Below are 26,313 nucleotides of genomic sequence, written 5' to 3'. Positions count from 1 at the left end.
ATCCAGGCGTCGCAATCAGGCGTCACAATTCCAACTAATCAGCCGCTCCACAGTCGGCTCATACGCGATCTTCGAAGGATGGTTTCTCTTGGTCGGTCATCTTTGAAGCTGCCAACAACCGCTGTCCAAAAGTAGAAGGCATATTGAAGGATTTGGCGGTTCATCAGCAATTGTCCTTCAAAGTTCAGACGATCGGTAAGCGTCAGCAAATTTGGGACAATGAGGAAAGCTGGGCCAGCTGGTCCAAGAATGGCCTGGTGCACTCCAGTGGCAATCCCTGGTAGAAAATCTTGCTCAAAACTAATTCGTCAGGCAAGAGCGAAATGCTGGTGCCCTGGGTGTCTGCCGCATAGTTCTCCGAGAATGAAGTATCTCCTAAGACTCCACTTTGAAGGCCTCGATTCAACCCAATCGCGAGAATGGAGAGGCACCACCGAGATTGACCGGGCAGTACCGTTAAGAGAAACCGAGACAGGGTTCACGATCGATCCCATCATTGCTGCGTGGCTGCGCGCTGTATGTATGTCCAAACACTGCCCCCCTTGTCTGACCTAGTAAGATCCCATCGTGCGAGCGACGAAGACCGAATGAATGATCTGCCTCCCGTCCGGCGACCATCGCAGCTGCGTCTCTCTCAGTTCACTTGCGGTGGCCTCTTTGCCCAGTGCTTCGATGTACGCAATGTGGTCCCCCAGTGCTTGTCTTTCAATAATGGCAGAAACATTTCCCCCTACTTTATCTGTCGAGGCCTGGATCGTTATTTATCTCTCCAGTCGACCATCTCTTTAATCTCTTCTCTCGACGGCGGTGCTTACAGATGAACAAGTTCGTTTCCCAGAGGCAATGATGTGTATTTGCAATCCGATCGCGGGATCCCTGAATGGGGACCTAGGTTCCAATGTCGGCTTCTTACCTTGGTGATGCCATTCGGTGTCACCAATCTCTTCGAGCCTACTCTGCTCTTTTGGTTATCCTGTGCGGACTGTTCCTTCTCTTTGAGGCTCTGTGACGGAGACACGTTTCGTTTTGCCCTTCCTTCTGTCCCTGCTGACGTCTCTGCTCGGGCGTTGGAGACCGACTCGGCGTTGGAGTTATCGAATTGGCGTCCTCTTGCCAGAAGTCAGTCGAGACAAGCCGCTCGTCCGGGGTAAGGCTTCGTTGTCTGGAAGCGGGAATTGGATAGGCTACTTGCTACTGCCAGACTCGCTCGATCGCACCGTGGACTGTCCTCTTGGCGATCGCTAAGTTATGCCGCTCAGCACATATCTCCAGCCGCGTTGATGTGGTTGAGCGATGCAACAAAGAAGCCGCAGCGCAATTATCCGCCGAGCGCCGGCCAAAATACACACAGGGGCATCTGAATGCGTCGCCAGAATTTTGAAGATCGATGTCACATCATAAATCGCCCGCTAATTCGAGTCGGTCCTGTCAAGTAGGTAGGGACTTGGGAATCTCAAATTGATGACAGCCTCAGAATCTGCCGGTGCCCCTCACCTCAGCTGGTAGCTTACCCACAAGGTAGGAATCGACTCTAGGGATTCTCGAAACCTACTACTGCAAGGGAAACGAATTTTCGTTGCGCGCTCAGTGGCGCCGCGGTCGGGGGAATAAGGAACTCGGCTTCGAAAACAAGAGAGACAATAAAAAGGGCGGATGTTGACTGAAATCTTTTTTTTTGGCCATTTCTAGTTTTATCTGGTCCTGCAAGTCTGCTGCCCTGCAATTCTGCTGCCCTGCAAGTCTGCTGTCAAACGGTAATTTGTCCGACGACGTCAAGATTTGTGTCCAGGAATGTATCTCTTCCACGGAAGGACTCATACACAATTGGGCTCATGCTGCCATAGCTTGCTTTTGGGCTCATTGACAACCAGCCAGCGTGCCAGCAAATCTGAAAAGGGGCAGAATGATAGCCTCCATTCTCGCGTCATTGAGCCCTCAAGGCTGTGGCTTCGTCCGCTTTCTCCCCAATTTCCAATGCCTTGTACAGATCGTCCGTAGACACGGTAACGGTCACAGATTGAAGATCCGCATCCTCATCAACTCCTCCAATGCAAGCAAAGTCTTCGAGTGAGAGTGAAAGTCCGGCTTGGCGTTTGGGGTTCTTTCCACCATCCTTGGTTCGAATTTCCTAGTTGGTAGAATTAGGAATGTCACGAACGAAAGGGGTATTATCTTACCACGGCGTCGTCGCAGGCTACCCCTTCGAACTTCCCGTCTTCGCTAAACTTTGCCCTCCATACCAAGAGAGATACCCCTTTACCTGTTGGGTAATCGAGGTCGATTGTGATCACAGTTCGGATATGGCCCTCAGTCTTCTCGATGTATTCTTGAGCAAGTTTGTGTAGCTCTTCTGTTGTCTGCGAGTATGCGACTTCACCAACCAGAACTGGGTATCGAGGCTTGTTGATATTTTTGAAAGTCAAATCTGGTGCACGCTTGATACTGCCCTTGCCATCCTTAGAAGGATATCGAACGAAAGCAGAGCCGAAAGGTGCGACCGACGCGGCAAACTCAGACACGGAGGATTTTGGGTCGTTTTCTGCTCGATCGAGGAAATACACCAGACGTCTGTTGAGAAATTGAACGAGAAATTCGTGTTTGTCACTGCCCATTCTGAGTGCCAGCGTTTCACTGGGATAGGAATAGTCGTATCTATCGTCATGGTGAGCTAGGCCTCGAAGGGGATCAAGTGGCGTAAACTTACTTGCAACGCGCTCCCGCGAATTCACCGCAACGCTCCAGCTCCTCTTCGAATTGTTGGAATTGCTCTGTGGGAAGGAAGAATTCGACGATGTCACCGCCGGGGCCTCTATGGGCGTCTGGTTTGTTTCGGAGGTAAGTGGCAAGCTCTTGCAGCTCGAACTTGTAGCGCACTTCCGTGCCTTGAGAGGGTGAGGCGCCGCTCATGTTAGAGTGATCCGCAGCGCAATTCTCGGCGTCATTCTGTCGAGGCGCAGAACCAAGTTGTGAATCCATCTTGGCACTGTCGTCTCTCAAGATGAGAGTTGAAACGACGGTATTTTTGTATGGCACGGTGTTGTTGTTTGGTTACCTAGATACAATGAACATTCTTTCACAGAGAAGATTTAGAAGGTTTGGCTACGGAGACACAGACACCCAGAAACGAATATATATTCGGTGGAGTAAACATATTTGACGCGCAGTTTCACTCCCAGGCGTCGAAGGCGTGTCGTTCAGTGCAATTCACATGCAACCTTCTTTGATGAGCTCGAGCCATCCAGTGCAGTGCAACGACACTCACTGCAGCCTACCATGCCTTAACCCACTCTCTCTCTTTGATGGTCAAAATTGTCCTGGGTTTCAGCGCTCACAAAGGAATCGTTGTTATACGAACACCTTAGCGGGTACTGTCGAAGAAGCGCAAGAGATCGCGAGAGCGTGTGAACACAATGAACCAAGTTCCGTCTCCCAAAAAACGTCATCTGGCCGTCGGATCGGTCAGGTCTCCCTTGGCTCAAGGTGAGTAGTTCCGGTCTGTCAGCTGTGGGATTGATTGACGTCCACGCCCTCGAAGATGACCCGATACCGAGACCTCAATGTCCTTCCCTCGATCCTCTGATGTGCTCTCCATCGAAATCCAGCAGTAGCAGAACCTTCTCCCCTTCGAATTGACACCGCTGTGATCCAGATACCGTATCCTTTCAATTTCCATCAAACAAACGTTATGGTGTCTGCTAGTTTCAGGGTGTCAAGTTTCTACAGGGTGAAAGATTGCGGGCATGCGAACAACGAGTATCGCAGGAAACGCTCTGCTTGAAAATTAGCAGGTTTAAGCGGCTAAAGGTGACTTTCGACTGCCTCTTGAGGATGTTTTGAGCGGCGATCGCCATTGCCTTGGAACCAATCGCGGTGGCTTTGCCCTTTTGCCCAAGCCCTTCGATCTCACAGTGTCATGGATGAGTACGGATGGAGAGAGGAAGATGTGTGATCTTTTTGTCACCGAAGCCTACCTCTGGGATCAAATGCGAACCAATCCACAGTCTATGTTTTCGCCCGGAAACCGGCACCTTCTCGAACTTGGCAATGAGCAGATTTATCTCAAAACACAAGAGCGACATTCAAACGTCATTATATACGGCAGATCATCGAATGGGTACAGGAAGGAGAAGGAAAGAGAAAGAGGCTCGGCGCTTGAAGACTTTCTCAGTCTCGTGCAGGGCCCAACATGCTTACTGGCAACACTTGTCACATGCTGCTGGTTGGAGAATTCTCCTCTTGGCTGCATGGCATTGCCTTCACTCCAACGACCAGCTACGAATTTACGCCGGCATTGATAATGAAGCTTGTACAGATATGAAAATCTCGACAGAGACATCACCCCCTTGTTCTGGATGGAAATTTCGGACGTCGAAGTGGTTGGTAGCTTGACGGAATAGGATGGAGCCTTGCTGGAAGAGGAGTTTGGAAATCTCTACTGGATTGCACCTCCCTGCAGATGGCGCTCAGGTGTGCATGTCGCTGATTTTGTGACGGTTGAACAACCAACAATAGATCCTCGTTTCCAGACTCGAGGATCAGGCGATTCGTTGAGCGTCCCCATTGCCGCTCCCACGTCATCGTCAAGGTACAGCCTGGCTATTCGGCATCGTCATATAAGAAGGACAGTGTTGCGGAGCAGCCCGCTCTCCAGGCCACACAATCAAACACTCGGCTCGACAATAAAACGTGGGGACAGCCACCTCAACCCGAACCACTCGATTTCGAAACAATGCCGGAGCCCAAGCACCAGTCGGTAACATCTTCAACCTACTCCGGTACCAGCAATTCTGTTGGGACTGCTACTGAGCAGTCTGTCACGATGTCAGGAAATTCAGGGAGAGGAAATGACGCTTCGTGGGATAACACGAAGCTCCCCAGTAAAACTTCCGGACCCGAAACTTGTTGGCCAACGGGATAACACGCATCTCATCTCCCATGCATTTTTAAAGTCCAGTTGCCGCCAACGCCGAGCAAGGGGAGTCCAGTCTTCATTTTCGTAGAGTGCAAACCCCGATGAAAGCGGTTGGCCTGGAATGATGTGACATGCATTCTCCCCCAAGTCATGCTGGCAAATCTTATTTGGTCGACATACACTGCGGATGGATTATAACAGCCAAGTCTGTAGAGATAGGTCGCGTTCTAGTCTCTAAGCCTCATCATGAAAGGAGTCGAAGTGAGGAATCGTCGCGGCACGGCCCACGCTCAATAATTCTAAGGGGATGACGCCCACCCATTGGTGTGGTCAAGTTTGTGCCGATCATCAAAGTTGTCGTGCGCGCGACTCATATCGATTGGATTGAGGATCTTGGATAGTTCCGACTCACTTTCTGTCTAGTCGGGGACTTTTCCGCGGGCCGGGATGGACTCTAGAGATTGCGTTCATCTTTCTTCTTTCTTCTTCTTCATGACCTCTCTTGGGCTGCTGCCCGCATATGCCAACGGATTCTGTTTCTCGCCACTTGTAAGGCCCTACTTCTCTTGTGAGAGACTGTGCTGGCTGTGACAGTGCGCAAGCCGTGGGGGGCGCGGCCCTAGATTCTGCGGGAGTTGAGATTTTCCAAGAGAGAAAAAGGGGCATGACGTTCGCCAGATGAAGCCATTTGATTCCCCAGCAGGTGTCGGCCGCCACCACGGAGCACAGAGACTGCGCCACTTTCCGAAAAGCCCGGTGCTGAAGCGGGAAAGAATGGGGGCGTGAATAAAGAAGAGGCTCGGAACTTGTGTCGTCCTGGAACCTCTTCTCGGCCCCTTTCACACGAACGTGGCTGTAGATCTCGAATCTCCTGCCATCACCAGTTTTTTTGTGCCGCCTTCGGGATCGTCACCGCGTCGTGCATCTTTCAGGGTCCCTTTTTTTCAGTCGGCGGAGAAGCCACCGGTCCTCTTCGGTCGGGATGGAACACGCGATTGTGGATATTGAGCAAGGTCATCGGAATTCGGATCGGGGCAAAAGGAGCTCTAGCCATTCGTTGACGGCATCGGAATCATCGTCGATGTCGTAGAGCTCGTGCGGTGCGAACGTTGGGAGGTTGCAGTGAGTTGGCGTTTGGATGGGCAGATGGGCAGATAGGAATCGGGGTGGAGTCTCTCTCGGCCCTATATACTACCTACCTCGTAGTAGGCGATATTCATGGCTATGACCCACCTGATAGACACTACCAAGGTAGGTCATATAGCACTGGCAGTACGAGGTATTCCGCGGCGACAAAGCGCCCGGTCGTGGCATCCGTTTGGGACGGCGGCTCAGCCACAGCGAGAGCTGCTCAGCCTGTCCAGGCCGCGGCTCACCCCCTTATCATCCTTCTCATCAGCCGTGCTTTTGTCCCATTTCTAGGCTCCGCTATTAATTATTGGACACTCACGCTATACTTTGGATATGCCTCTCTTCGAAGATGTAGAAAGTTTATACATGACCATCTACATCCCCAGGAATTTTATCGATTGACGAGCAATGCTGACCTATGTCGTCCATGAGCAACAATTCCCAAACTCTTGGTCTCAGCCTAGGATACTTAATCACGATGCCCTGTCAATCCGGCGACTGATACCTGTGTAGTCGCGAATTTTCGAGCAGATATCTTCCTCTCGAACAACAGATCAAGCTCGGCAATCGTCCTGTCTTTGGACTCCGGGATGACGAAATAGCTGAAAGCCAGGCCGAGCCCACAAGCACCTCCCCAGAACCAGCCGGCCTGAGCCTGCCAGTTCCAAGCCGTCGAGTTGAGCATGTACGGTGTAATGACATTAGCACCAATGTTGATGACCGCGTAACAGCCTCTCGCTATTGCCACCGTCTTGCTGCGCAGTAATGACGAAGGCATCTCCGATACCAATGTGTACGACACTGCTCCAATCGTCGAATTGGCGACGTACGACGACAAGAGCAGCAGCGCTCCAATGCCCCAAGCTTGCCCAGGTGATGGATGCGAAGCTTGAGCAATCCCCAGTGCGCCGATGATGCAGTACACAACAGCCAAACAGCTCAGGCCGATCAGAAAGAGCGTCCGTCTACCAACGCGGAACATGAAAAACCACTATCCGGTCAGTCGGTCGTCGCTTACGTGACAATCTTGGACTTACCGAAGATACAACTCCTGCAATGCCGATAGCGTACACCACTATCGACATATTGAAGGCCTGATTCGTGGCCAGCCCAGCTTGCTGGAAGAAGTAGGTTGCGTATGCTCGCAGTGTACTACCCGAAATGACTTGCATGCAGTAGCATCCAATCACAATGATAGTCCTGCGAAGGTCGGTGCTCTTGAAACAGGTGGCGAAGTGCGTCTCGTCCTTGAGTCGTCTTTCATGTTGGGTCGTGGCGCGGATCAAGGCCACATGCTTGTCCAGATCGAAGTTGACTGATGTCTTTGATGTCAGGCGTTTTACTGAAAGCTTGGCTTCATCGATGCGCCGTTGTCGAACAAGCCACCAAGGACTCTCCGGCGCAAGAAAGGCGCCGATCAGGAGCGGAAGTGGCCAAAATAACTGTACAGCAAATGGTGCTCGGTATGCCCAAGGTGCAGACAGCTGCAAGGTTCCACGAAGAACGCCGCTCGCAATCAGTTGTCCGAAGAGCCAGCACAAATTGACGTAGCTCGTGAGATATGCGCGAAGACAGGTTGGCATGACTTCAATGGCGTAGACGCAGGTGACGGTCTGAAACATGCCAAGAGGAATACCGATCAAGACTTGTCCCGCTGCGAGAGCTCCGAGACTGGAGGCGAAGAATTGGATCAAGATGAGAGGTAGGACGACGGAAAGCGCAATCATCATGGTGAATCGAAAACCAATCCTCTCGACCACATAGCCCGATAGCATGAGCCCAATGATCTGGCCAGCATTCGAGCCATTGTTCAGGCCAGACTGCCACGGTGCAGATATCACGTATTTGCCATTCGGTCGCAGTTCGCCGTATGTCTCGTTGAAGGCCGGTTGTGCGAACAAGGACCCAATCAACTGCACACACAAGTCAGAAAGAGACATGGATAGCGTGGCTCGGACTTACCTTGAGGTCGTAGCCGTCCATGATCAGCGCTGTGGACATCATGACGCTCCACGCAACAGCCTTGGGATACAGCCGAACGGCTTCCAGAAGCTTCAGCTCATGTTCGTGATTTGTAGCATCCTCCACCTCAGCCATCAATGGCTGTCCCTGCTCGATAAACTTCTCATGACAACTCTGCTTTTCCATTGCGACTGCTCGGTTTTGTCGTGTTGAGCTCTCTGACGCGACAGCTGCAATCCTGGGTGTCTCAAGGCCACGTTAATATACCTTTGTGGGCCATCAGCATCATACCTCAAGCCCAAGGAGGCTTCGGCGACCTTCCACATCCAATACAAGAGGCGTGCTCGAGATCCAGGCCACCATTGGAGTGTGTGCAAGGATGGAAACTCGGAGTCTCGGTGGTAGATGTCTCCTCTTATCGCGTGCCGGTCTGTTATCTCTAAGCGGCGACGCCAGACTTGTTGCAGACGAGACATTCAAACTATACCTAATTTGCGTTATCTCTTAGCTATCTCCAGCCGGGCGTGGAGTGCGCTTGGCCCAAATGGAAGCGCCAGCGGGCTCTTTGCATTGGGGCATGGTCTCTCACCCTATTCAGTGGTAGCGTTCGCAATATGGCGAGGGAGTGTCCGTGGTTGCAGGATATTCGCTTGTTGTCTCATGCTCGCGCCACGTAGGCGCCGCAAGTTGCCCAGGTGGCTATAAAAAGGGGAGATTGCCATAGCCATTATCGTCGATCGTACTCAGCGTAGTAGCCGATCTAAGCACAGCAAGAACCGCGTTAATCACTGAAAGTATGTCAATCAGGACCGCCCTCAGAAGCATCGCCATTGAATCTGAACCCCCTTGCAACGACCGCATTGAGCCAGTGCCGAAGCAAGACTTCCCACACGCAGACTATCCGCGATGGATCGGCCACAAGTTCAAGCCGGATGGCACTGTTCTACCATTTCCTGGCAATACCGTTATCTGCCATCTGCCCCGTCAGGCCCCGCTGTACCGATCACTGCTGGGTTTCGAGGAAGACGTGAAGCAACAAGATTTTGCCAACCTCTTTGTCTTTCTACCGGCATCAAGCTGGCACATGACGATATTTGAGGGCGTCTCTGATCAAATCCGCAAAAGAGAATCGTGGCCGGGTGATTTGTCCTTGGATTGCAGCCTCGAGGCGTGCAACGACCATGTTCGCAAGAGGATGGCGAGCTTTGCACTTCCGCATCGACCGCCATATAGGATGTGTGTGGCAGGATGGGAGGCGCTCGACGACGGTATAGCTCTCAAAATGACCCCCAAGACTCAAGAGGAAGAGACCGGATTGCAAGACCTGCGAGACAAGATTGCTGGAGAGCTGGCGATGCAGCACCCCGGCCATGCGACATACTCTTTTCACATCAGCATTGCATATAGCTTGCGCTTTCTGGGCCTGGAGGACAAAACTCGCATCACATCATATCTTGATGGTTGGCTGTTGAGGTTACCAAGAGACGTCGAGCTCGGGGCTCCAGAGTATTGTACTTTCCATGATATGTGTGCATTCAAGCAGGTATTCTACCTCGGCGCAGATCAGTAGGCATGCAATCGAGCGTTGGAAGAGTCATGATGATTTGTGTGGCGTGGTGTTTGACCTATTCTTCGACTGCTTACCTGGTACCTGGTCGTGCAAAGATCATGACGCGGATGTGACTCGATGGAGGAACACGGTGAATTCAACTAGGTAGGTCCGGGGACTGTCAGACTATATACTACCAGGTAATATACCAGGTAATATACAGAGGCGTACCGTCATGTTCCGGAGGTATTCGGCCGAAGGCCTCAAACGGTTAGTCAGTAATAGCCTTGACGGTCTTTACAAACCTTGGCATCTCTGTCAGTCACATGGCGGGACGGAAGAAGGTAAGCCCGTGTCATGTGACCCAAAACTCCCCCGCCCAATCGGCGCACACCAATCGGCCACGTGACATTCCCCGCTGGGTACCTACCTAGGTAGGTAACCTCGCGACGTCAATTCATCTTCGTCTCCTTCCATCTCGCAGCGTTCAGGTGCGAATAATGAACAGCCCATCGCTCTCATATCGGCGCCTCATCTTAGCATCGCAATCCACAGACTCGTTACTTACAAGGTACCCAGGCACCTAGGTATCCATGACAGACACGAGATGTGAACTGAGCCGAAAATTGCACCCAACGCTTGCCAGAGGTCGTACTCGCACAGGATGTCTGGCGTGCCGACGGAGCAAGCTGAAATGTGACGAGGAGAAGCCCATATGCCGGCGGTGTCAGAGGCTCCAGCGAACGTGTTCCTACGTGCCTCGTTCGACACCTCGACATTACCATGGAACTCATCAGACTTGTGCAACACTGTCTCTACATCCCACTCCCGGGCTGGCGGCGTCTCCTGCAAGCACAAGCCACTCGGTAGCCTCCTCACCATCGTCACCCTTACCCGACTACGCCGCCGTCATACCCGCATCATCGCTTGGGCGAAATCCTGGGATCGCTGCGCTGGATCGTGACATACTGAACTCACCCCAAGCATTGTCTCTGATGACATCGCAGGACATCTATCTGTGCACCACCATTGACCGACTTGCAGCCACCGAAGCTTGTGCACAGCCTTCGTTCGACTATTTCGTCGGCCATGTCTCGGCGGCCACCATTTCTGTGATAGATGATCTGAACTGGCAAGAATTCAAAACCCAAACTACACGTCTTGGAAACCATCACAGGACGATCGCGGCTGCCATCTTAGCCGTGCAGGCACTCTACAAGGCGCTGAAACTGGGGGTGCCCGTGTCGAAAGCGGTCTATAGCCTGCACGATGCAGCTAGGGCTGCTTTTCGGACCATGTTAAGTGATGAAGCAGAACCGGTCACGCAGACACTTCATGTGGCCTTGCTATTAAGCCTGTTTGAGATGCTCGTGTTCGACGAGACGGGCCTGACACTGACAGACCCGGAGATGTCGTTGCGTTTCGTGGAGAAATTGAAGGCGACTCACCATCTCCTTGAGCCGCAGGATCTGAGGATATCGGCGTGGCTGAGACTACTGCATGCATCTGGACGCCGTGGCGGCAATCCTGGTCTCCTCTCAGAGAGCCTTCTCCGAAATCTTCCAGACCATGCCACGATCCCATCAACACCACACATCGATCCAAGGCCACGGGAGTCGCTGTTGAGATACCTCGGCGCACCATTGTTCGACTTCCGCGTACACCTAGAAACCATTTCAACCCAAGTGGCAGAGCTCAGCCACTATCATCGCTCTCGCATCACCCCGGCGGATCAGGACGAAGTGGCTCTCGAGATGCAATCCCTGAAGAATCGGCTGTACCAGCTATGGCATCACCGGCCTGACATCTGCCGTCTCGCTCCCACCGATATTTACGCATACTTTGCGGAAGAAATTGCTCGACCATTGATCACGGCCATCGGCATTGCCAACGCCGCGTATTACACCGAGATCATCGAGACTGGTCGGACGTTGTCCGACCCTCCTCTGGCGTCCTCCGAAGCAAAGTCGGCCATGGCAGAGATCAGAAAGATGGTCGAAGCGGCAGATGAGTGGAATCTGTACAATGATCAAGGACATTTGAGCGCTGGCTACTTGCGTCCGCTCTTTCTGTATGCAATCGAGTCAATACGCAAGGAAGACACATTGTGGGCGGTGCAGAAGTTGCGAGAGATCAAGGACCCCATATGCCGCAGCGACCTGTTTGCCACCTTTGCGGACGGGTTGACCGAGGCGCAGAGGAGCAAAGGGAGACGTGTTACGACCAAGTTCTTCTGCCGGCAGAACTATGGAATATCACCGCCATTTTGTTGAAAGAACATGTCCTAGGTGCAACAAGGCTCCTGCCAGTGGATTTTCCTCCCTGAAAAATACGCGCTGCCTCTTGTCGTTCTTGGGGTCTAAGTGCCGCAAGGCACCGTGAACAAGTTTATCACTCCCTCGAGGGCGGAGGCAACTGACTGCCGTGCATCAACGGTTTTCATGCTTCCTTCAGGTTCGAGGGATTCTTTCGCCTCCAAAAGGGGAGCTCGAGCCAAGACTAGAATCTTTGCGCTCAACCTTCCGTGTGTCGTTGAAGCTTGTGAGCAGCTTGGCCACGTTTGCAATATCTCCTGCGAACCGGTCTCGAGACGTACTTGTAGCTCGGTAGCTAGCGAGTTCCGAACCCCATTCTGTGTGCGCAGCCGTGCAGCCGTGCGTTCCCGTCAACAAGCACTCACAAGCTTCCAGATCATGTCTTGGTATCCATGTCTTAGAGTTCGCCCGCAAGCACAACCTCGCGCTTCAAGAGCAGATGGCTGGCCCGGTCAGAAGGCTCTCACGGCCTGCCTACTATTGGTTGAATTGCTTCGAAGCCTTGACTTGAATAGTGGCCAAAAAAGCTCGGTCGGAGAGCGTCCTCAATTGCGAGAAGCTCCCAGCCTCGCTCAGACAAACCTTTGGCGTCAACTAGGATCATTTGCACAATACAATGCTCCTATCTTGGGGTATTCTTGCCTGGGCAACTTTGAACGGATTCTGTTCCGTCAGCATCTGTCTCATGAGGAGCGTCTGCGGCTTGGTCGACCTTCCCTGTCACTGGGCCCACGACAGCAATGTGGTATCAGCGAATCCGTTGTCAACCAGAAAAGTCGCTCTAGGGCCCTCAGGTTTGCACAGCCGCGGCTCAAACCTGCTCAGTCATCGCTCAGGTCAAATGGCGGGATGCTCAGGTCTGAAAGCGGAAATGGATTTGGGAGAGGCTAAGATTCGCCGCTGAGTATAATGGTATTTGCTGTCTTGCGCGCGGATACCCCATTGGGAGAGGTCAATTCGCGACCATTCCGTCTGTTCGAAGCGGTACATGCCGTGAGCCATACTTGGGCCAGCAATCAACCTGTTCCACGGTTATCCTTTGCTCTTGAGAGAGGGCTGTCGTCACAAGATGGCAAGGCAACGGCCCCATCATATCCAGCACTACTCAGAAGTTGGCAAAGACATCTCCATATCTGTGAGGCTCGAGTCAGAATAACATGCCATCATGCAAACTTCACACACGGGGCCACTCACTCCTCGCCCTCCTCTTCTCCACCCGAATCCTCTTCATCATACCTGTCAAACTTACTGGCATCTCCCTTCTCGCCTTGGATCGGCGGTATGTATGGTCCGTCGATGTCTTTCCGGAGAAGACGATCCCAAGTATCTTCAGCAAACCATCTATGTTTCTTGATTCCCTCGGTGTCACCCGGCTTGTTTCCTAGCCGGCACTCCGGATCCGGGACGAGCACTTGATGCATCGGGTATTCGACATCAGGGTGGATGTAAGGTGGATAATTGAAACGGGCTCCCAGAAGCTTTTCGTAGAACTCCATCGGCGAGTCCTCGTCTCCTGCTTGGAAAGGAGTGTGGCCGGAGAGCATTTCGAATATCAAGATCCCCCCCGACCACCTATCGAGAAACCCAGTCAGTATCGTCAAAACCCACGTAGCAATCGTCGAACTCTCCATCACCCACTTACCAGTCCGCACACTTTGTGTATTTCCCCTTATTGCTGTTCACGATAATCTCAGGAGCGATGTATTCCAGGGTTCCGCACAGCGTCCCTGTTCCATTCGGTACATGCTTCGCCTCCCCAAAATCTATCAATTTGACATGCCCGTGTTGATCCAATGACATGTTCTCGGGCTTGATGCTGCGGTCTATGATATCCTTTGATCGTAGATACTCAATAGCAAGAAAGACTCCGGCGGCGTAGTACTTGGCCACGGAGTTCGGGAACCGCTGTCGTGCCATGGATGTGACGCGCCGTCAGCAGAACTGCCCAGTCGACGCGAGGATGAGAATTGTGGCTATGAAATCTCAGCATGGACTTCCGGAGCAGCGCAAACAGCTCGCCCCCCTCAACGAAATCTGTGACGATATAAAGAGACCGAGCACCCTGAGAAGTGCCCGACAGAGTATAGATGAAAGCATGGCGGAGCGACATCCGCTGGGAATTTGGCACTGGATTCTTTCTCTGCCGCATGCCCTCGAGTCCTCCTGCTCACATCGTGGATCAACCTTTTCGGCCCATTCTCGCTGAGCGCAAGGTCATATCTGCGTATTCTCTTGGAGAACGTCTGGAGAGGTGGACAATTGACGGGCGGCAATGCAAATATCAGCCATCTCGGCAGGCGGCAGCTGAGACCGGGAGAGGAGATGCCCCTGAAGCAGTGATGGTTTTAGGCTTCGCCCCGGCTTCGATCCAGCGCATCCACCACATCTTTGACCTGGTTGACCAAGGGTGATTTTCCGATGTAAAGGTGGTTTTGTTTCCCTTGAAGTCCGCTCGATCGGCGGCTGCGGACTGCCTCAAGCCCGTAAGCCTCACCTCAATCTCGCCTCGGCCACCTTCTCGCGCAAGCACCTGCTGCATTTCTGATTGGCATGCCATGACGCCCACGGCAGAAGAAAGGCGTACGAGATAGAGCAGCCAGCAGGAGCTTTACCTAGTACCTACCAAAGCCCAGGCTTGGCAGCTTTACTCGGTCCCCAGGCTTGTGTCTTGGGCTTCAGCAAAAGCGGCAGGCGCCCATATTTTGGGCTTGGGTCCAACGGTCAACCCAGTCTCCCACCCAGCGACTGTGCCAATGCAGCGTGATTTAATGTATTGTGGCCGATAGTCATGTTGGGCAAGGTAGGGATGATTCAACGCAAATGGTGTGAGCAGGGCGTGTTCAAGACTTATTATCACTGATGAGTTGGTGCTTCTTTCGCTGACAGTGTCTGGTTGGGGTGAGGGGCAGTGATGGGCAGTGATGGGCCTTGATGGGGGCACTGATGGGCACTGATGGGCACTGATGGGCAGTAATGGGAGGCGGCCTGGACACCCTAACGAAGCCTGAATAGGGGGTTACTTGAACTAGAGCACCACTAGCACTAGGCCCCCCACACCCCCGAAGGTCTAGCTGGCCGCCCTTATCACTACCTAAGTCGATCCCCCACGCCCTCTGTGTCTGACTCGTCTCCTTCTGATTCCCATCCCGCGTGGGTGCCGTGCATGTCACCTCATTCGATGCACGCCAAATTCCTTCGGTCACCCCCTAAGCCGCTTTGGCATGATCCGCCATGATCCTCCTGCCTATTATGAACCAAATCCCAAGCAATCAAGGCTTGCCAACGCATACATGCGGCGGACAAAGCCCCAGCGATAAGTTCAGCCTCTTAAACCAATAGCGCGGCATCTTGCTCGCTCGTGCTGACTCGCCCCGTGCCTGTGCCGCAGGGAGTGGCAGAGGGTGGCAGGTATATATCCGGTGTCTGTCTCCCCCCTGCATCCAAATTTCCTTCTGGTCGGAGCGCTCCCGCCCTTTCGAGGGCTACACGACTTGGGGGACGAAGACGACGATGAAGCTCGGTAGCTGTTCTACGTGGTAAGACATTCCATCTCTCCTCAGCTGCTTGACTGACGTGCCTTGTGGCCAGGTACACCCTCGAGCGTTCCGTCTTGCCTGCCTTGACAAGGGACATCGTCGACAACACCCGGCCCACGACAATCCTCTGTTCTGCCTTCTCCTCTCAAGCGATATTGAGCTCTCCTTATGACTGTCATCCAAGGCGGCCTTTATAGAAGGCCGTTCCGAATCAAGGAGGACCATATTGCACCGCAGACCGAGTTCCGATCCCATTGGGCTCAGATGATGTCCCACGAATGATGGCGGGCCTTCGCTCGACGAAACACCACGGGAGCATAAACGGGGATGATCAAGAGGAGGTGGTGAGGCTCCATAGCTAGAGCCCTCAACAAGCAAAGATCCAATCCGCAAACGCTTGGGCAACAGCCGCTGAACCTCCTTAAGCCATGCCTGGGACTTGCTACCGACAATGTCTGGAGTAGTTCTCCAAGTCTATGTATGCCCACGTCCAGAATGTCAAATGTGAGTACATGCTTCTATATCGCCGTGCTACAAAAATCTGACGCCCGTCACAGATATTAGCTAATTACGAATACTGAAAACGTCTCAGCCAGTGCGCTGCGGACGGAGCCACCGCTCCCGTTGACTTCGTGGTACACGAGCAAGGTTCGCGCATCTCCTTGAGGTCCGGTCGATGCCGATGCATCGCAAGAGACCAAGAGGATGGCGACATTGCATTCAGCCTCGCCCATGCTGGACGTGGGACGAGCATCACCACGACAGCCCACGACGTCGGTTGACGCACCACTACGAACGCTACGAACGAAAGGGCGAGGTCGCCCCTCCTTTTAAGAACTTTTGCCACCGATCCGAGCTGCTTCCAGCTATCCTCCGGGCTGACCTCGCCCAACACCCGCAATGCCCCCAAAATGGGCTCCTCACCTGGTTGCGCCGAAACACCTACGCGTCATCGCCACGGCCGGTTGTCGACATCTGCCGTGTTGGAGATGACAACGTTTGGTTTCACTGCACCATGGCCTATGCTACAGGACAATGGTCCAACCCTACTGTACGACTGGTTTCCCTGTACCGTTACCGAGACTCTCGCTCCTTCTACTTGGCCAGGAAGGAACTAATGCGAATGTTGACTCGGTCACGGTGCGGAAACCACTCAATCTTGTGTACTGCAAGTACATGAGGTTTCCATCCTCCTGACCGTTTACTGGCGGTCGGGGTGGATGAGGTTAAGTCTAAGTCTTCTTGCTACCTTGAACATGGAACAGGAACGAGCGATTGAACCTGGGTGGTTCAGTTTAGCGGAGTATGCATGTTGGCTACTCTCCGGTCCTGTGTCCTGTTGGAGAGTGAACATGGAACAGGAACGAGCGATTGAACCTAGGTGGTTCAGTTTGGCGGAGTATGCATGTGGGCTACTCTCCGGTCCTGTCTCCTGTTGGATTGTCGGCGCCTGATGCTTGTCACACTTGACGCATGTGACATGGGAAAGATGCTGGATGAAAGTCATGGTCACGTCTTCTCGCTGCACTGAATATGGAACAGGAACGAGCGATTGAACCCGGGTGTTCAGTTTGGCGGAGTATGCATGTGGGCTACTCTCCGGTCCTGTTCCCTTTGACAGTGTCGGCGCCTTGTACCTGTCACACTTGACACGTGTGACATGGGAAGACGTTGTGCCTCCGTCATGCTGCCAAAGCAACCCTTATTGTTCCCCAAATATCCACATCAGAGGGTTTTTCAAGATGCCTCTGTCTGTTATGTGAAGCACCCAAGTGATCTTCATATATACATTCATCAGTTGTGGAGCTGCAATGCCGCCTGGAGTGACGATCTCGTCGCTAGTCCCTCCAGTGCATGGCTGAATTGTTTGGTCATTATGCTTAAGAATATATATAGAGAGAGAGACAGACGTGGACTGTATTGGTCCACGGATTCTGTCAAGGAAGTTGCTTGTGAGTGCCGGCTCAGAATATGGCCTGGGATGTCTGCTGAGAACCATCACAGTGATCACGCATCCCCATCGTGAGTCGTGTCTCTAGACACGAAGCAACCGTTCGAACCCCGTCTGCCTTGCTCTGGCCGCCCGCTCCGACAATGTCCTTCACGGCTTTTCCATGCACGATCAAGAACTCGTCCGTTCTTACCGTGTCAATTGTCGAGACGACTGGGAGGCCCTTTCTTCCTCGATAGAAGAATCGGTATCTCCCCTTATCGTCGACGCCACCGATTCGGCATTCTCACGTTGATCGAGGTCTCCAACAAACAGTCCACAAATGACTGTTAGCACGGGACCGAGATCATCCTTGCTGGTCTGGGGGACAGTGCGTCCGCGACGATTCAAGTCGTCGAAATTGCCGCGGGACACGGAGCTGTTTTTCTCAATCAGTTATGGACTTTACCATACTGTTAAAGTCCATAACTGATTGAGCTCTTATATTATGGGTGACCTGCCCTGCAACCTCGGAGGAGGGCTACAGGGTCAGAGCCACCGATGGTGCTGCCGTCCCTCGTTGGGATGGTTTTGTGCTTTAACCCTGTGTCCACGAGAAGGACTACAGGGTTAAGGCCACTGGTGGTGGTCTGGCTCCTCCTCGGGATTTGTTATCCCTGCCTTAACCCTGTGTCCATGGAGAGGGACTACAGGGTTAAGGCCACCGGTGGTGGTCTGGCTCCTCGGGATTTGTTATCCCTGCCCTGACCCTGTATCCTTGGAAGGACTACAGGGTTAAGGCCACGGAGGAGTGGTCCTGTTCCTTGTCCGGGAATGGTCTTGGGTTTCTCCCAGCCTTGTAGGTAGGCTGGGTGTGGGTTCTAGATAGCTATTGCTCCCCTCCTGGGTGGGTGAAAACGTTTACACTATGAGGCCGGGACTCCCCTTCTGGCACTCACAGGATGAAGGGGGTTGCCCGGCCGGTGCTGGGACTCGACGTCGAAGGAAGTAGGATTCCAGATGTCGAGAATGAAATTTTTTGAAGTATCCAAATCGCTCTTGCTTGTCTCGATACGTGGTAATGTCGTTCTATTCCCATGCTCTGTCCAAGTGTCACAGATTTCTGTAGTAGAAGTGCAGCCCGTGGCTGGGTTAGATCCAGGATGTGAAAAGCTGGGTGGTAAACAACGGTGTCGAGAACAGCATTGCGGTGCAGTATGAAGGCGTGGAGGGAAACAAAACGAGGCTACGAGGCTGCCTTGTTGGCACGACACGAGATGCTTTGCACTGCGGCCTTTGAGAAGTGTCACCGACTGCGGCCACCAAGTCAACTCCACACGCTCGCATGCTTTTCAGGCTTGCCATTTCCCATCCTGGCGACGATCCAAACGTCCCGCATCTGCACTCTACACTCTACACCGCTCAACTCAAGCTTGGGAAGCCCGTGAGCAGGAGATTCTGGACCGACTTAAGAGTGTCGGGCAACGGGTCTCGTTGGCACGCGGAGAGACTCATTCACCCTGTCCTCAACGCCAGCTGCACTGCTGCATCGGCGAGACAAGGGATGGATTGGTTGACATGGTTTTTAAACCAGGAGAAAAAAGCGAGTTGTCAAAAACAAAAACCAAGCCAGATCGTTTCAGTGTCCTCTCGATACCACCACCACCACCACCACCACCACCACCACTCCTTGATCCTGATCTTGCCTCGCCTGCCACCTGCGCTTTTGTGATTTGAGAGTCTCAATTGGGGCCTTTTACTTATATGCCGGCAACTCAAAGACGCCAAAAGGCCGCGGGGTGGAAAGAATCATCTTCTCCCCCCCCACATTGTCCACGAAATCAAGTTGCAGTCCTGGAAGAGACGGGCGAAACACACCGCCGACCCCCTCCCTACTTAGGTACTATCCAGGCTCGCACATCCACTGGGCACCAGGGGTGTGTGTGTGTGTGTGTGTGTGCACAGCCGCATCTCTATTAACGGCAAGGTAATGTTGTCTCGCTTCCAAGTCCCCGCCCTCCCGCAGGCCCTATGAGAATTCCTTAACAACGATGGTTTCTGAACCGCCTGCGTCGGGCCTGTGTTGGGAAAGCATGTGGTGAAGGGGGGACCTTGCGCCGAATCTCGTTTGAAAAATCCAAGAGTCCCCCCATCACCTGTCACTGCGCGGCTTATATAGGTGGTTAGTTGAACGCCTGTAGGCCATGTCATCTAGCCCTGCTCCCCTGCAGCCTTCAGTTCCTGCACAATTTTGGAAAGAATAGTGCGTGCGGCATCGGTGTCTCAAGGGAAGTCAAAAGACACTCTCATCACTAAGGAATCGTGGCGTCCTGAAGGATCACGAATTCGATCAATGCCATTATGTTTCCCAAGAGCCCAGAAGCCCATGTGAAGCAAGACGAAGGGGTCGGTGATATGTGGGGGTTGGCATTGGACGGATACGGACAACGGCATGTGCGTGGTACGGTATCTACATAATACGGTGGCCCAGGTCGAACCCAGGGGGGTTTCCATGGGGCGGTAACTGTTGGATTCTCCAACCGCTGCCTGCAGTGGACGGTCCATTGGAGGATTTGACGCCGTCGACCTCGTCCTGACGGCTGACCCATACTTCCTTGCGAGCTTGACCGGACGATGGGGTATAATCCTTGGCCAAGTCACGTCCTGGGAAAGTCTTCAAAGCAGTCTCACCCTCAACCATCCAACGAGACTGGAAGAGACTTCGAGATTCTGGCTCTGCGCTTTCCAATGATGCATCTGTACCAATTAGAGTATGGGCACCACGACTTCACACCATTTTCTATAAAGGGGATCCAGTTGACCTGCAGAAAACCAGATACACCGCTCTCTTCATCAGTGAAGGCGGCAGAAGGACCGGTGATCTGCTCCACCTCGCCGGCACAGCAGGCCTCTTTTTCGTTTGAAAGACGGCAGAACGAGAATCCGACCAAGAGCAGAACTTTCGTCAAGAAGATTCTCGTCAGAACAACCACCAATAGCCCAATCAAACGACAGGTGATCACCAAAATCACAGCGACGCCCATCAACAACAGCACGCATTCGTGGAATTGCCAAACCGGGGTCGGAGATGCAATTGGACGTCTGGTCGGGGCACAGTGGATCAATAGTCACACCAAAATCCAACGCGGTCGGCTCGATGGCCGAAGTCATTGTGACGCGGAAGACGAAGGGCAGTGTCGGGAAGCTCGTGTTGACCATGTTGCTTGTATCCGCCGCTTTTCTGGGAGCCATGTACGGTCTTGTAGCTTTCGCTCAAGCTGAGCTTGCCTCCGATGGATTTCAAGTCCAATGGCGGGTCAGGTGTCCTAAAGAGCGGTTTGTCATAAGCTCGACAGGGCAGGGTTGATTGAATATTATGTCGGCATCGTCACGGTAGTTGGCGGACAATGGTCTGAAGAACTGGAAAAATTCCCAGTATATCAAGATATTAGCCAACATTCTCCTGATCGGTTATACACACGACTCGACCCTCCTTCACGTTGATCTTCGTTGGGCTTTAGTTCGCCGTGTGAGTAAGATTTTGTGTTCCATTGCAGAGAGAAGGGTTTCCAGCATTTTTCGGTAGATGGTGGAGTGGTGGATATGGTGTTGCTCAGCAAAAAGTCGTTGAAGGCTGCCTCGGTCAAGAAGGGGCCTCCTTTGTGCCGATTGCAACGGGAGTCAATTGCCGGGTCTTGCTCCAGTGATCCGGTGTAACTCCCTTTCGAGCGAGCACAATTGAATCACGATTTCATTCAATTGCTGTGCATAGGTGATCTTTTCCTCGTTCGTGAGGTCGCTCCATATAATCTCTAGAGTTTCTCCTTCCACCCAATCCATCTGGATAAAACCGATATCTCCACGCTCCCGAGCAGTGTGAACCTACGGTAGAGGTATACGTAGACCAGACTCTCGGATGAACAGCAGTACTTGCGCCTCTTGAATGTTCACAGCTTTGCCATATTTCATGACCTTTCCTCCATGACGGAAAACTTTTCGACTGAAAGAGTCGAGGAAAACTGCGGCGGGATCGTTTTCTGCTTCGAGAAGGCCTTGTCCAGACTCTCCAGAGTCCATCGGTTGTCAGTGTCCATCCCAAAGACTAGCACGTCCAAGTCTGAAAAGCGATCCAAGGGGAATAAGCGGACGATTTGGAGGGATTTGATCAGGCGACTCGGCCATTGCGGGTCGAGACGGCGCGCGCGAGAGCGAGAGAGAGCGAGAGAGAGCGAGAGAGAGCGCAGGAGATCGGTATGGTATGGTGTCGACAGAAAACGAGGAATTCGATAAAGGGTCGCGCGGCACGACAGACACGTGTACTAGTATCGATCTAGGGAAGTCAGCAGAGAAGTGAGAGTCGAAGGATTAGCAGGACAAGGTGGACGTCGTTTGGAGACGCAGTTTCAGGAGGACTGGTACTGCGTAGGTCAGAGACCCAGTTCACGTACTGATCGGTACCTTTGCGAGAGGCGCTCCATACATGAAGGCATTTTGGCGCAAAAGCGGCTGGCCATTTGGGACAAGTGAGTTGGCGGCCGGCAGACGAGAGCGCCAATCCAAAAGACTTTGAGCTTATTGGATGACCGAAATCCCAATGGCCATTCCATGCTGCGGTGTTACCTCGTGCTCTGAGAGAGTGTGTGGAATTGCTCAAATGGCGGGCTGGGAGAATTGGGCTTTCTCTGGTTGGTCCTTCTCATGGGGTGTTGGGTCAACGATGGCAAGCCATCGCCGCCTGCTTCAAACGCGCCGAAATCTTCAATGGTTACCGCAAACTTCTGTTTCCTTTCACATTTTCAACACCTCCTCTTTCTCGAGTAGCTCGAGCCTTGTCTTGCGAAGAATATCTTGATTGAGAGTTTGCGCCTCCACGGCACGGTCGAGTCCCGCTTGAAATCGTCCGAGAGCGACCTCTTACGCCTTCATTTATCGACATAGATCGAGTGGCTCGGTGTCTGTTCTGTCCTCACTGGCGGCAGCCTGAAATAACACTGTCTTAGACGCGGGGGGTTGTTGCTCAGAGTCGTCTCTTTCCTGTTCGCTGTCCGAAGCTAGACTCTCAATACTTCAATCTCGCTTCGATGCTCGGCCACGAGAACTTGAGCATCCGAGAGCATGCCTTTGAGGTCGTCGTCAGAGATTTCACGCTGGCCCATGTTCCGCCTGAAAAAAGAGCTCCGAAACATTCGACACCCATGAGTCTCCCAGGGGAGGACCCGCGATAATGAGATAAACCTCGCCGAGCAGCTGCTCCCGTGTAAGCGTTCCAGGTGACGTTTTGAAAGAGCCGCTGTCAATTGGCGAGGCAAGATGAGAAGTGAAGGACGAAGATGAGGGATCGACGGCCTGGGGGGACACGATGATTAAACAATCCATCAGATCCTTACCCTCGCCCAATCCATTCGTGGCCTCGTTGCGTGCTCTGGCGTATGATCAGCTCGCCTCGTCGGGGTCCTTATCCTGGTGAGCCTCGTGGCATTGTTTTCTTCGTGCTGAGACCCTTGATAAGACTAAGCAGCTTACCGCCACTCCGCACCTTGTCGTATAGCTCCAAGGTGGGAGTGATAGTACTAGAGTGATGTGACATTGTCCTCCCGGACAGGTGAGGCCACATCTGGACTCTGGTCCCATCCCACAGATCAATTTGTGTAGCCTGGCTAGACAACGACGCTTGGAGTGGGTGATTTTGGCATAGGAGCATGGCGTCTTGTGAGCACAATGTCTTGCGAGCACAGTGTCTTCACGGTTGATAAAGACGACACATAGACTGCCGCATTTTTTTGCACTTTCTGATTCGTCAGGTTCTTTCGGGAGAGGCATCGACGTCTGACATGGAACATGTACCACCTTCCAGGTATAGTTGACGATGGACGGAAGAAATGCGACTGTACTGAAGATGTAGCGCCTGGACGATGGAATTCCAAGACGACCTAAGGCGTGTGACAGATTCCACTGGCAGGGAGGTCGAGATGGACAACCGCACGGGTTTGTGAGGCGTGCATGCAACTTATACGATATCGGGCACAAGCCTGAATGAAAAGTGGCTCGGCCACCTGGCCCATATATCGTCGATGGTCGAGCTTTCCTTTGGTGAAGCAGTGGACGAGATCACAACTGTACTGAATGTCTGCGCTGGACTAAATAGTGACGTTCTAAAAGTCCTGAGAATGTGCTTGTGACGGAAGTGACAGCGGAGAGGACTGATTGTCACACTGGGACATCCTGGTGGTGCAGGACGAGATCTTGGTGTCTTGTGTGAGGCTTTGCCAAGTCAAAGTTTCATGCGAAACCCTTTTTCCAAAAATGAGTCAGTTCGTAATCGTGCTTTGATTGATCTGATCGGCATAGCCGCGGATTGAGAACGGTCTGTGACTCAACGAGTTGGGATGGGTTCAGACAGTTTCTGACTGATGTCTCTCAAAAGCTGTCCAATTACCGTTTTGGCAATTGAGCGTGCCGTCTTGGTGTGGTGGTGAGGTTCTAGTGTTTCGGGCTTTGATTTGACGAAAGTGTTTCATTTCGCATCTCAAAGAGACAAAGCGACACTCGTGCTAAGGATGCATGAAGTGTTCAAACGATTCTCCCGCGGTTTGGTCTGAATAACATGCACCAGCTCTTGAGTCGTCGCAGTTGATGTCGACGGAACAGGATAAAGGGGATTTTGGGGGGATGAAGGGCCGCGCGGTGAACATCGTCGGATGGCTGTCTTTCCGTATCTGGATCTGAGGTCAGAAGGGTCACGGAGAGACCAAAAATGTCGGCGATGGCTCACTGCAGTTCGAGCTCAAACGAATCTCCAGAAGACATGGCTTTCTGCTGGGACAGTTGTTCAGTCGTTCTTTGGCGGTTGGAAGAAAGTATCATATCGCGGTGGCAAGAGATCGTGGACGTCTCCAGATCCACCTGAGCAGATCTCCTTCTCTTCTTGCTGGGCCGACAGTACGGTATATTGTCAGCTTTCCGGCCAATGAGTTATCATTGCTTGGTCCTTCAATACAACGCGCGAATCGGTCTGCCTCTGAAAGGCTGCGGTGATGCTCGCTTCTTGCCTCGTTGGGCTTGGAGACGGGGTGGTGGTGGTGGTCGTGCCCCAGACACTGCAAGCTATCACCAGGATCGAGGCGTGCCGTGGCAATGACATGCATTCATGAAGAAGAGGAAGAGAGGGCGACTGCCTGCGAGTGGGTTTGTGACAGGCTTGACTGGCACTCGACTGGGTTTCCAACCACGGCGCAATTAGCAAAAGAGCGTCCTTTACCGCCAAGACACCGCAATCGGCCTACTTTCTTTTTTGGGACCAAAGCTTCCGGTGTTGGTTGCGCGGTCGCGCGGTCGCGCAGTCGCGCAGTTTACGCTTCTTGCACGATACTCGGGACACCGTTAATATCTGCGCCGCTCGTCGCCCTTTTTTCTTTCGACCCCTCGAAGATTTCAATCCAATCTCTGTACCCTATGGGACTCCTTAGTGAGTCTCACCTTTGATTTCACGGTCCATGGTTTGCCTGAAGAACTGAGCAGGATTCTCGACGACTTTTACTTAAGAGAGGGAACTCCCTCGACACTGCAGAGTGGTTTGATCAAAATGAATTCCACAATGCTGCTCCAGATGAATTTGCAGAGCAAGCAGAGACGGCGTTGGAGAATGATTGTCTGGGGGGAAATCAACAATGGACAATCACCGCTAACGAATTTTTTGGAATGGTGACAATGTCCCTGATCAGCAGGACTGGCCATATTCAACAGCAATGCCTTCCCCATCCTTGAAGAGCCCCCTCAAGCATGCTAGGATCCGCGACTTCGATACAGATCCGAAACCGCCGAGTCTAACAATTCCGATGGGCTCTGCATTGAGAGACCCCGAAAGAGACTATCCCTACACTTTTTCCGTCGGTGAATGTGCCAGGTTCAAGAGCTTGTGCAGACCAGACAAATATGCTTGGAAAGCTATACACGCTGCATCACCACATCGTGGAGACCTTCTCCCCTCGTCGTCAAGATATGAATTTGGAGCCCTTGGATTAATTTTGACCAGAGACACTGCAACTTTGACTCCGAAGACCTGAGCTGACGGCAGACTCGCCAACCCCATTGAGATGTTACCCAATTTTGGTCACACGGCTGAGATTGGGCTTTCTTTTGGAACACACAGCCACGCAAGCGGACTGACAATATCAAACATTATCTTTATTGACCACTGGCCAAAGAGTTATTCAGAAACCACTCGTGCTTCACAATGTCCCGAGTTCCCAACCGATCAATGCCGATAACCCATCATGCTAGTCAACAGATCGCCCAACCGATCCATGTCTTCCTCGGCAAAGTCTGCCTTTCTCTCACCGTCGAAGTGCAATTCAAACAGCCAATATAAAATTGAGCCTCCTTCAATCTGATCTCTGCATTCGCTAACAATTACTTTTACCCGCTCTGCCCATTCTTCCGGTACGTCTCCAAGCATTGACATCCACTCTAGTATCAATGTAGCTTCTTGGGAAGCTGTATTCGTGCGCTCCTGCGTACAGCACCATCTCGAGTGGGTGATCGAGTGGGTGATCGAGTGGGTGATCGAGTGGGTGATCGAGTGGGTGATGATATTGCATCATCGGGTGAAGCCTGAGCCAGCTGAGATTTTGATACCTTTGATGAATGCATTGGGTCAAGTGGTCCCCCTGCCCGGGATCGCGTCTCATCGTCTTTCTGCTCGTTTGACCGCGGCACCCGGTTCCTTTTGGTAGGAGACTGAATTTTGTGCGATCCGGGGAGTGTTGAGCTCGGCGATGAGGCAGAATGTTCGGCATGGCCGTGCGCAGGTCCAGATTCCTGTCGAGACGCTTCGTCACCCAAAGGAACAAGTTTGCCAAGGGCAGAGCGGGCCCTATTAGGTCCACTTGCTTGAATATCGATCCAAGATTCCTGTCGAGACGCTTCATCACCCAAAGGAAAATGTTTGCCGAGGGTAGAGCGGGCCCTATCAGGCCCAC

The 26,313-nt window shown here is 52.7% G+C and overlaps 6 protein-coding genes across 6 annotated transcripts; 2 read left to right on the top strand and 4 right to left on the bottom strand.

Moving 5' to 3' along the window:
• Window positions 1–1,924: 1,924 nt before the first annotated feature.
• Z520_11707 (uncharacterized protein) lies at window positions 1,925–2,976 on the bottom strand (the record flags this gene model as incomplete). The annotated part of the gene is made up of 3 exons (XM_016782195.1): window positions 1,925–2,128; window positions 2,178–2,652; window positions 2,705–2,976. 3 exons carry the CDS (start codon window positions 2,974–2,976, stop codon window positions 1,925–1,927), a joined length of 951 nt encoding a protein of 316 aa, XP_016626654.1.
• Window positions 2,977–6,512: 3,536 nt separating this feature from the next.
• Z520_11706 (uncharacterized protein) lies at window positions 6,513–8,191 on the bottom strand (the record flags this gene model as incomplete). The annotated part of the gene is made up of 3 exons (XM_016782194.1): window positions 6,513–7,034; window positions 7,081–7,956; window positions 8,006–8,191. The coding sequence occupies 3 exons, from the start codon at window positions 8,189–8,191 to the stop codon at window positions 6,513–6,515; spliced, it is 1,584 nt and encodes a 527-aa protein (XP_016626653.1).
• Window positions 8,192–8,801: 610 nt separating this feature from the next.
• On the top strand, window positions 8,802–9,575 carry Z520_11705 (uncharacterized protein; the record flags this gene model as incomplete). The annotated part of the gene is made up of 1 exon (XM_016782193.1): window positions 8,802–9,575. The coding sequence occupies one exon, from the start codon at window positions 8,802–8,804 to the stop codon at window positions 9,573–9,575; it is 774 nt and encodes a 257-aa protein (XP_016626652.1).
• Window positions 9,576–10,147: 572 nt separating this feature from the next.
• On the top strand, window positions 10,148–11,827 carry Z520_11704 (uncharacterized protein; the record flags this gene model as incomplete). The annotated part of the gene is made up of 1 exon (XM_016782192.1): window positions 10,148–11,827. The coding sequence occupies one exon, from the start codon at window positions 10,148–10,150 to the stop codon at window positions 11,825–11,827; it is 1,680 nt and encodes a 559-aa protein (XP_016626651.1).
• Window positions 11,828–13,059: 1,232 nt separating this feature from the next.
• Z520_11703 (uncharacterized protein) lies at window positions 13,060–13,786 on the bottom strand (the record flags this gene model as incomplete). Its single annotated transcript, XM_016782191.1, has 2 exons — window positions 13,060–13,441; window positions 13,512–13,786. 2 exons carry the CDS (start codon window positions 13,784–13,786, stop codon window positions 13,060–13,062), a joined length of 657 nt encoding a protein of 218 aa, XP_016626650.1.
• A 6,019-nt stretch (window positions 13,787–19,805) lies between these two features.
• Window positions 19,806–20,554, bottom strand: Z520_11702 (uncharacterized protein; the record flags this gene model as incomplete). Its single annotated transcript, XM_016782190.1, has 2 exons — window positions 19,806–20,092; window positions 20,284–20,554. 2 exons carry the CDS (start codon window positions 20,552–20,554, stop codon window positions 19,806–19,808), a joined length of 558 nt encoding a protein of 185 aa, XP_016626649.1.
• Between the last annotated feature and the right edge of the window lie 5,759 nt (window positions 20,555–26,313).

Source organism: Fonsecaea multimorphosa, assembly GCF_000836435.1.
Source record: "Fonsecaea multimorphosa CBS 102226 unplaced genomic scaffold supercont1.42, whole genome shotgun sequence".
Classification (NCBI taxonomy): Eukaryota; Fungi; Ascomycota; class Eurotiomycetes; order Chaetothyriales; family Herpotrichiellaceae; genus Fonsecaea; species Fonsecaea multimorphosa.
Note: the sequence above shows the minus strand (reverse complement) of the source record. Positions and strands in the feature narration are given on the sequence as shown.